Source organism: Aptenodytes patagonicus, chromosome 17, assembly GCF_965638725.1.
Source record: "Aptenodytes patagonicus chromosome 17, bAptPat1.pri.cur, whole genome shotgun sequence".
In the NCBI taxonomy this organism is placed as follows: Eukaryota; Metazoa; Chordata; class Aves; order Sphenisciformes; family Spheniscidae; genus Aptenodytes; species Aptenodytes patagonicus.
This window is the reverse complement of record NC_134965.1, coordinates 9,170,532-9,180,905: the sequence shown is the minus strand read 5'-3', so window position 1 is coordinate 9,180,905 and position 10,374 is coordinate 9,170,532. Positions and strand designations below refer to the sequence as shown.

General features: G+C 52.9%; 1 protein-coding gene across 1 annotated transcript in view; it reads left to right on the top strand.

Moving 5' to 3' along the window:
* The first annotated feature begins 5,664 nt into the window (after positions 1–5,664).
* Positions 5,665–10,374, top strand: part of LHFPL7 (LHFPL tetraspan subfamily member 7) — a 66,619-nt gene continuing 61,909 nt past the window's right edge. The window contains exon 1 of the mRNA XM_076354833.1: positions 5,665–5,952. Within this exon, the coding sequence (XP_076210948.1) occupies positions 5,665–5,952 (288 nt within the window). The remainder of the gene's footprint in view (positions 5,953–10,374) is intronic.

The window sequence follows — 10,374 nt, the reverse complement described above, 5'->3', positions numbered from 1 at the left end:
GGAGACCTCTGAGACCTGGGCCCAAAATGTCCCCTTTGGCCAGAGGGGCTGCAGCGGAGGAGACTCGACAGCCCGACAGACCTCACCTCTGTCCGAGCACCAGCGCGGGGTGCGTGGACTTTGCAGTCCCAACGGAGGCAGCCACAAGCCGCGGGTCCCCGTCCGAGCAAGGCCCTGGTCCCTGCAGGCAAAAGCCGCCCCCCCCCCCCCCCCACGCATGGGGTACATGGTGACGCTGGTCGGTGCATTCGTGTGGTGCCAGAAACGTGGCCGGGCTTCCCGTAGTTCTGCCATTCCATCGCAAACTGCCCGGTTATTGCTGCAGTGTAACCAGAAAACCCTGGCAGGCAGCGTAGTGCCGGTCAGGACGGGGGGACACTGCACGGGTGCTAGAAAGCAGAGTGCCTGATAAGTCAGTTCCGTCTGCATGCTGAATCCTGCCACAGAAATCCTCTTAATTATCCTCCCGAGGCACATCTTCTCTTTCCTCAGCTACAAAGGACGTTTGTAGTTATAACGCATTGCTTACGTTGATCTCTGAAGAGCAGTCTACGATACAAATGCTTTACAAACACTTTATAAAGACTATTAAATTCTGGTGTATGTATGAGGAAACTGAGGCACGGCGCCAGAAAGCAGCTGTCCCAAAATCACACGGCTACACCTGATCCGTGCAGCAAACCGTACAACCTTACGCCTTTGAAATTGCCGCGAATGCTGGGGAGCCAGCTGAGAGCAAGGTCCTCCAGCGATGCTGAGCATGGAAGAAACACGAACCACGTCCCCTTTCCTGTGGGCTTCGGCACTCCATACCGGACAGGAGTTTGCTTTCCAAACACATAACTCTCAGCCCAATTCCTCTTCAAGCTCTTTTATGCCACAACATTTCTGGGCTTGATCCCCAGGACCTCGTCCCGTGGGGCCCAGTTGGCAAGACACCACGAGGGTCCCGAAACAAACCCTGCAGGTGGTGCAGGGACCGCAGGAGGCAGCTGCAGTTCTTCCTCTTACATCCCCACGTCATGATGGATCCATGCAGTGTCATCCCTCTGCGATGTAACTGTCCTACCGTTGGGGCTTGAGCCATGAGAAAATGATGTAATTAATAATCTTTACGTAGATTTCTGCAACATCTTCCATCCAAGTGTTCCAAAGCTGTTTACAAACGCTCAGTAATTAAGACTCATAAATTGCATACAAGTTACACGGGGATCTTTTCAGGGCTGAGATGAAGCCATCTCTCGGGCAGGATGTTGCAGCTGACCGACACCCTACAGCAGCTGCATTTTCTCTTTTGATATTATTTTTGTTAACTGATGCTCTTTGATACATTTTTTTAAAACGTGCCCAGAGGCTGGTTTGAGGACAATGAACTATTACGTACGTTTCTTGCATAATGAACGGAATTATTTAATTGGCACATAACCAAAGAGGCTGGTAATAGACTAAAATATTTGAAAGGTGAGAAAATTTGAAAGAGAGGGATGACTCGGTTAGGGAACACTAAATTAACATCTTCTGTCAAAAAAGTTTGCATCCAGTCCTCTACAAACACGCATAGTAACCGGCAGTGTAAAGAGAGCCCCAACACAACCAGCCTGATTCTCCAATATCACCGCACACAGATTTCTCTTTATTTCCAGGTCGCTGTGTGTGGTTGAAGGGTCTGCTTTGCAGATCAAACTTCAGGTTTCAATGTATACGTTGGGGTTGAAGCAGGACGCCATGTATTACAGAGTCCTGGTCTGCCAGGCTGTCTAAGTTGCAGTTTGTGGTAAAATGCCCAAGGGCGTCTGTATTCCGGACCCTCTTTCTGACCTTACGCACTGATCTTTTTCCTACTGCCAAGCCCATAGATCCCGACTGATGTTGCTCCTCTGGCTGAGCAGTGGTAGAAGCAGGCATGTTTTCTAACAGGTTTATCGAGCTGTGCGTATCTGCTTCAAGCAGGGTGGACCCTTTCATGCTGGGACACACAGCTGCAAAGTGACAATTGCTACCATCAATGAGGCGAGGCTGTCAGAAACCTGGCCAGCTGGCAACGTGATTTCGGGGTGGGTAAACTGTAGGCATCCCCCATCACACTCGATGGGGAAGACCTTCTACGTTGCAATTAATTTTCAAACAGCAGCTCATTTTCCAAAAACCTCATCCAACCTGTCAAAGTCTTTGGGATAATTTAATTATCTTTGCATCAGATTCTAGATAATTGATGAAACTTCAAGATACAAGTATGTTTGGCGTGAATTACATTTCCTGGACTGAAATTTTCTCCCCTTTTTGGGAATGTGCACAAGGGCTGAAGCTCCAATCCACAGTTAGTCACTCAGCCTTGGACCCCGGACATCTGAACTGGAAGCACGAATAACGTCGGGTTCTGGAGTTTTTAACAGAACGTGACAGTTTAATTAACTGAGCGATCAGTCGAAATATGACTTCAGGACATAGGTTGGCCAACATCAGAGAAGCTGGGGAACACCTCCCTAAATTAAAATAGTCAGAGAAAAAAATAGTGCTTCATTGCCTGGTGATTTTTCCCTCTCCATAGCTAGAAAAATAAACAAGCTAGAAAAATAAACAAACTTTAATATTTGAAAAGGTCTAAATGGGATGCTCTTGTTCGGACAGAATTTATAAAGCAGAACAAGACTTTGTTGATAGCTTGGCATCTTCGACTCAGATAATTAATCACAGGGAACTCCTCTGCTCAGTTACAGCATTCAGAAAAACACAAATGTAACAAATCATGTTACAGGCCATCGCCATTTCTCACATCTTTGGGACAGTCTATTCATTTATTTACATGTATTTACATAATGTTGGGATTCTATCTCATAGATACACTTCTCGCTACTTTGGGAATACAAATAACAAAAACTATATGACTATGGGCTTTAACAACCCAGGTCTTACTCCGGAATCAATAATAATGTCCAAAATATATAAGGAGTCAAAGATGCCTTTGTACAGAAACACACCACAAGCTTACAGATCATATACTCTAAACATTGCCATTAGCATTGTTAAAAAAATATAGACTATTATTTCAAACAAATAATTAGACGTCTTAGACGAACTTGCAAAATGAGCAATACAAATTCTAATCGCTAAGAATCCAAGAATTCATGGTGCGGGAGAGTGGGAAAGATGCAGCACGTACATAGGGTGGTGCACAACAGGATGCTGGGGAAGCTGTAAAATTCAGAAGCCGCACCTGATACCATTACAGTAGGGGTGTTCCAAAACTGCGATCGCAGCAGCTTCAATTACAGACTTGTATTTTTCTTCTTCTTTTTTTTTTTTTTAAGTGGAAAAACAAGTGGCTGCATGCACACGTAAAATTCGTTGCAAATTTGGATGTGGCTGACCTCAGACCATTAGCCTTAATGGGAACGGGAGGGTTGGTACTGGCTTCTCAACTGTGCTGAGGATTTCAAAGAAGGGAATTATCCCACGTCCCACCCTGGCAAAAAAAAACCCTGATTTTATTAAAACGTTGCGATCCCTCCTTGTCTCCTTCCACTGAGCACATGCCCAAGGAGGAAGGTTTGTTCCTCTGTGCCTGGCGGTTGGGCACAAGAAAGGGGTGAGGGGGTTCTGTCTGACTCAGTGGGTGAGTGGGTGGGTAAAAACCTGAACCTTGAAGTGTAACGCAGAACAAAATGTGTGTGTGTGTGTGTGGGAAGCCTCACTCCCAGCACAAAGAGCTGCGTCGGTGACCTGCTGCCGACGAGCTCTGGGGAAGGAGCACTGGGCAGGAGCGTAGACGTGGGAAACAGAAAAGCCCTCGCAGCGGTTTCTGCAGCTTTTCCCCAGCCCTGACCCCGCCGCAGGCTGCTCCTCACAGCCTTTTCTGCAGAGCTTTCGTGCCACTCTGGAATTATTCTGATTTACCGAAAACAAACCGGATCGTTCCTACCTCCAGCCTGTCCAGGTTGTATTGCCAGCGTTGTGTGGGACTCACCTCAGATGACCTTTCTCCAATTCACAGTGTTTTTCCCAAATTCTTTGCCATTTATGGTGTCATAAATACTTGAATAAAACCAAGTTAAAAAAAATCTACTTTAAAACCATTTTCTGTGTTTCTCCATTTATGCTTTGTTTCTCTTTTTTTTCCCCTAAATGCCTCAAAGAGTATGAGAGGTGACGCAGCACATGACGGCAGTCGGGTATTTCTGCAAACCAGGGATATCGGGAAAAGACGAGGCTGAGTGCGATTTTGTCCTTTCAAAACTTTCCTGGAGGTTACAGGACAACAAGCACGCACATCATTTTTAAACCCGAGAAAAAGACACACACTCCCCCCCCCCGGAGCTCAAACGCTGCCCCCAGACATAACTGCAGCATTTTATCCCGGACGGTTTGTCCGTGAACTCAGCTGTAAAAGTGCGAATTATTTGCCCGTCGCTTTCCTCTTCGGGCAGCCTCGGGGAGCTCCGCAGCCCGGCTCCTGCCCGCCAGCAGTCTGGGCGCACACCAGGAGAGGGTGCCAAGCCCCCGGCTTCGGCGCTACCAGCCTCCGCACGGGTTTCAGCGGGCAGGTCCCGCTCTGGCAGCCTCCGAGCCCTCCGTCTGCGAGGGCTGCGACTGAAACGCCAACCAGCGCACCCCGGATCTGGAGGGAAAGCTCTTTTTTTTGAGCGAAAGCTGCCCAGTACCTTTAGCTCTGTTTCAGCGGTACGGGCAGTAAATGCCTGAAAGCCGCCTGAGGACATCAGGGCAGGATAAATACGGTTTTTGCTACATTTAAAAAAGGATTTGCCTCTTTTGGCTTGCGGCTGGTGGACGTGGGTACCGCTCGGGGGGACAGCCGAGCTTCTGGAGATCGAGAAAACCCCGTGAGATCTGCGAGGCAGGAGCATAAGATATCGATTCATGCTGCAGAGCGGCCGGGAGGTTTAACAGGAATAAACCCTGGCTGATCCATGAACTTTCAGAATGATTGTTAAAAAAAAGAATTCATCTGCGCTGGGAGGCGCAGCTTTTATACCTAAAGTAAGCCCAAATTCCCGGGCAGCCGTTCTGCCTGGCTCTCCACCCCGCCTTTAAGGCTCTTTGGAGAAACCTACGAGATTAAAGGATATAATTAATATCGCTCGAGCGAGCAGACCCCGAGTAAGAGATCTCCCAGAGAGGGGCCGTGGACGCCGGCGCGCCTGCCTGGGCTGTGCGTGCGTTTTAAAATCCCCCCCCCCCCCCCCCCGGTGACACCCGGGCAATTCCCTGCACACCCGCAGCCCCCACGCGCGTCCCTGCGCGGGGAAGGCGGCAGCCGCGGAGCCGCAGCATCGCCGTCTGCGGGCACCTGCGGCGGGGGGGGGTGTGTTAAAATATTAACGGTAACGGCAGGAATAAGATGACTGTTTAGGGGCCGCTCCGCAGCCTGCGGCCGGGCAGGGAGAACGGCGTAAAAGCCCCCAAAACGTGTGCGCAGGTGAGGGGGGGCCCCGCTCCCCCCCTCCCGGGACTCCCACCCCACCCACCCCCGCCCGCCGCGGGTGTCGCAACCGCGCCCGGCCTCAGCCGCGCCCCGCGGGGGGGGGGGGGGGGGGGGCGGCGCGCAGGCAGCGCGCAGGGGGCGCGGGCAGCGCTGCCGGCCCCGCGCCCGGCCCCGCCGGCCGCCCCGCGCCGCGGCGGCTGCGCGGCCGCGCTGCGGCGCCGCCGATGCTGTCGGTGCCGGTGCCGGTGGCGGGCGCGGGGGCGGCGCGGGGCGCGGGCTCCCTGCCCCGCCGGCGCACCATGTGCAGCGGCGTCGGCTGCTTCTGGGCGCTGCTCTCCGCCGGCCTCCTGGCCGCCTGCGCCGCCGCTTTCCTCTCCCCGGCCTGGCTGCTGCCGCCCGGCCGCGCCGCCGGCGGCTTCGGCTTGCTCTGGCGCTGCGCCGGGCCGCCCCGCGGCTGCCACGGCTCCGCCGGCCCCGGCGGCTTCGGAGACATCCCCTCCGGTTCCTGGCAGGTGAGCGCCTCCCCCCCGCGGCGCCCCCCCTCCCCCCCCCCCCCCGCCTACCCCGGGCTCCCCGGCTTCCCCCATCACCTCCCCGGCATGCCCCCTGCCCTTCCCCGGGCTCCCCGGCGTCCCCCCATCACCTCCCCGGCATCCCCCCTGCCCTTCCCCTGGCTCTCCGGCATCCCCCCTGCCTGCCTTGGGCTCCCCGGCATCCCCCCATCACCTCCCAGCATCCTCCCGACGTGCCCCGGGCTCTCCGGCACCCTCCCACCCCACATCATCCCTCCCACATCCCCCCAGACCTGCCCCAGGCTCTCCAGTAGCTCTCTGTTCTCCTGGCCTCCCTAAGGTCCCCCTGTCATCACCCTAGCATCCCCCGTTCTGACCCAGGCTCCCCAGCATCCCCTCATCCTATCCCCCAGACCTGCCCCAGCATCCCTGTCCTGCCCTGAGCATCCCAGGCATCCCCCGCATCCCCCATGCTGCCCCCGAGCATCCTCTGCAACCCCCCATGCTGCTCTCAAGCATCCCTTTCATCCCCTGCATCCCCCGTGTCCTGCCCCTCAGCACCCCCTGGGTGTCCCGTGGTCCCTGTGGGGCTGCATCCCTTTTTGGGATGCTTGGCTGCACTTGGCATGCCGCACAGAAACATCCCGGGTGCCTTTGTGCCAGTGTGGCGGTCAGTGCAGCCTGAGCGTGGCCATGGTGCACCTCCCAGCCCTGGCCCCAGCAGTGCCACTGGTCTGACCTGGCCAACCTGCCCTGCCGGGCCTCCCGGCCGTGCCTCGCCGCCGGGGCCTCAAATCCCTCCAACCCGCCCGGGCGAGCTCCTGCGTGGGCGTGCGGGAGGGAGTCGGGGGAGAAACAGGAGAGGGTTGGTGCTCCCCAGCAGGGCATTGAGCATTGCTTGCCGGCTGAGTTTGCTAAGTGGGAGGGGAGCAGAGGGGTGGCTGAAACTGCTGCCCCTGGGACACGAGGATCCGGAAATCAAGCCTGGATGTGGGGGACCTGCGACCGTTCCCCTGCCCGTCCAGCCCGGGGTGATGCCCTTGACAGGTTTTGGGAGGAAGGAGGCCAAGGCCACCCTGCTTGCCCCGTGGGGCCTGGGGTTGCTGCGGTGTCCTGGTGTGACAAAGAGCCGCCCGTCCCCCCTGGGTGCGCGCGGGGACCACACAAAGCCTGGCCCCAGCATCCCGCCGCCCGCTTGCCCCTGCCCTTTCTTCCTCCTCTCCTCTCCTCTCCTCTCCTCTCCTTTCCTTTTATTCTTAGCTTCTTACCCTGAGGTTGTGAGTGTGATTTCACTACCGCTGCTCAAAACACATGAGCTTTGATTTGCTCCGGGTCGCTATCTTGCAGAAATCCCAATATGAGGGCTAAATCCCCGAGAGATCGTGGCTGTGCCTGGCACAATGGGTGTCAGTAGTTGAATTTCTCAGCCTGCCGTGAAGCTGCGCTGTTATCTCTCCCAGGACGCCAGGTCTGCGTGCGATTGCTTAAATCCTGTCATGGTCCTTAAAATTGTCATTAAAGACAAATATGGTGAATTGCAAAGAAAAGAACTGGCTGCATAAAATCCTTCCTATTTATATAAAACCGTGCAAAAATGCTGTTGTTTCCATAAGTTGGCCTTTGTTCAGATGTTTTTGCAAATGTAATTCAGATAAACACTTCCAAGTAATAACAAACTTTAAAGATAAGAATGAAGCTCAGCAGTGACTCATTTGAACAAGCTTCAGCTACACACAGCCTCAGCCGTCTAATAGCCTCTGAAAAGACTTTAGATCCAGAATATAACATAACGCAAAGCCTCTGAGCTCCTGAGCTTGGGCTGTGGTAGGGATGAATAATATCAGGGTACCGAGTGGAGTTTACAGGGGATTTTGTTGACACATCCTTGTCACCTTTATTAATGCCACCCAAATAATTCACGAACAACAAACAGTGCAGTCTCTTTCAGGGGAAAGTGCTCCCCTACCAGCTCTCTGCCATGATGAGGATGAGAATACCTGTTGTGATGGTTATTTGATGGGGTGGAGTATAATAAAATATCCCTGGCAGCTTTGCTAAGGCAGGCAACAGCTTTGGCTTTCTTGCATGAGCAGCCCTCCAAACCCGCACGCCTCGGTGCTCAGGACAGGGGGAGCCGAGTGCTGTGAGCTCCGTCCACAAGTTCAAGCAGGAGATTCTCCTTTTTGGAGAGATGGGGAAATCGTGACTCTTTTTTCTTTGCTTTCAGAACTTGTGACATTCATTTCCAATCTTTCAAGCAATCTTGTGAGCAGCTCCTTCTTTAAATGAAAGGCAAGAGCCTAATGTGGACGGGAATCTAGGAGCTTTTGAAAACAGCCACCAGCTTTTTGCTGAAGTGGCGGAGACTGGCGAGAAGGGCGTGAAGCTGTGGCTATGGGGGGCGAAGGAAGCAAAAGCCGACATGGGGATCAGGAGCTCTTCTAGCGTGAAGCTGGTGGCACATCTGGGGGGGATGCTGAGAGCACATCTGGGGAGGATGCTGTCGGCACACCTGGGGAGGATGCTGAGACACATCTGGGGAGGATGCTGACGGCACACCTGGGGAGGATGCCCACCTGCAGCGCACAGGGGGTGGGAGCAGTCCACAGCCAGGATGTCCATCCCCCGGGAAGGTTGTTCTTTTTGTTTCCCGAAACGTGCACGCTTACCGCGTTTCAAATGTTTCCCCGTTCAAACGTGCCAATTTGATGAAGGGGTGGGGGAGCGTTCAGCCCTGCAAATGATCGTTAATGCCAGTTGTGTGTTTGCACTTGGGGGATTATGTTAATCACGCTACAAATGATGCTTTGAATCATGTCTAGAGGTTAATTAACATGCCTTTCTTCTCTTAAGAGGGCCTTCATGTCTGCTTAGAGTTGCTGGCTTTTTTCTGCTTCCTTTCATAATTACTTTGCAGCTCTCTGATATCATGGGTACCTTTAATTTAACCCTGTCAGTGCTCAGGCTGCTGGGGCTTTGCACCGTGCTCAGCATCATGATGGTGATTTGATGGGGTGGAATAGAATAAAATATCCCTGACACCTGGAGACGTTGGGGCCAGGCTGTCTCGTGCAGGCTGAGACCTTGCAGGAGCTGATGGAAACGGGAGAGGGTCTGGCTGGAGCCAGGTGGGGAGAGAGGATGGTGATGGGGGTATTGCCCTGGGGCCACAGCCAGTTTATGAGCGGGGCCCTTACATGGACAATTAATGGAAAAGAGGATCCATTGTGGGAGGACTTGGAGGCTGGAGAGGGGCATCCTGAGGGGTGCAGGCGCTGTGGGGAGAGGCGATTGCTCTTGGGAGGCCAACTGGTAGAGCTGGGAAAAACAGGTGAGCTTTTGAGCTCTGAGCTGCTTCATCGCATCTCACTACTTTTCTTTTTTTGGTGCCAGATCCCTGTGTGCAAAATAGTGCTTTATCCTGAGTTAATTTATTTTCTCTTTCCGTGGGAGCATTTGGCTCATGGGTTTCTGTCTCAATGCTGCACTTCGGAAGCTAGTGCTGCTTCATTTCAAATTTCTATTTTTATTTTTCAGGATAGTCTCCAATTATTTTCAGGCTTTGCCAAGCATGTAATCTAAAATAACAAAGAAGCTGATCAGCCCATGGTATTCAGGTTAAAATCACATGGACCGTTTGCCCATGAAGCCAGCGATGCCCTGCTGGAGCACAGCACAAAATAACCCACTCAGGACAGGGGGGAAGGCTTTACACAGCCCCAGGAGTTCCCTGAGTGGGTCTTTCCTGGGTTTTTTCCTATAGCAGGACTTGAAAAGATTCAGCCTAGTGAAAATGTGCAGTAAACCTGCTTACCCTTTTATTAGAAAATGCTGAAAGGTTTCATAAACCTTCATTGCCGGTTTCTCACCGTGTCAGTTCAGCACTGGGCTCCTGATGTAATCTGAGATCTGCCCATTGGGGTCAGATTTGCGGAGCTATGCAGCCCCGTTCTCAGTGAAAAAGCACGTGGGGTGCTCGTGGAGATGGGGAGATATTTGGAAAATGTGTCGCTCCTCTTCTAGCACAGGCTGTGGCACAAGGGAGAGCTCAACATTTGGGGAGCTCCCAGCTTGCGACGTGACCCAAGCAGGGAGCCACGTGCGAGACTGGCTCTTGGGTAGAGTCTGCTCTACCTCTGGGGGCCGTGTATCAGGCCAGCGTGTTAATTTGGGATTATCAGCAAATCAACTTTTAGCTCCTCATCCTAAGAACTTCCCAAGAGAGCAGATCCTTCCCAGCTTACTCTGTCTACCAGTTAGTTTGATTTTTAATTGCACTTACACAACCTTGGCAAGAGGTGTAAGTGTTCAGCAGTTCTTGAAATCACCATCTTCCTCTTTATGCTTATTACTTTGCAGTAGACTTTATCTCCTTTCATTAGCTGCTTAGAGTTTTTTGACCTACATGAATAGAACAGAAAA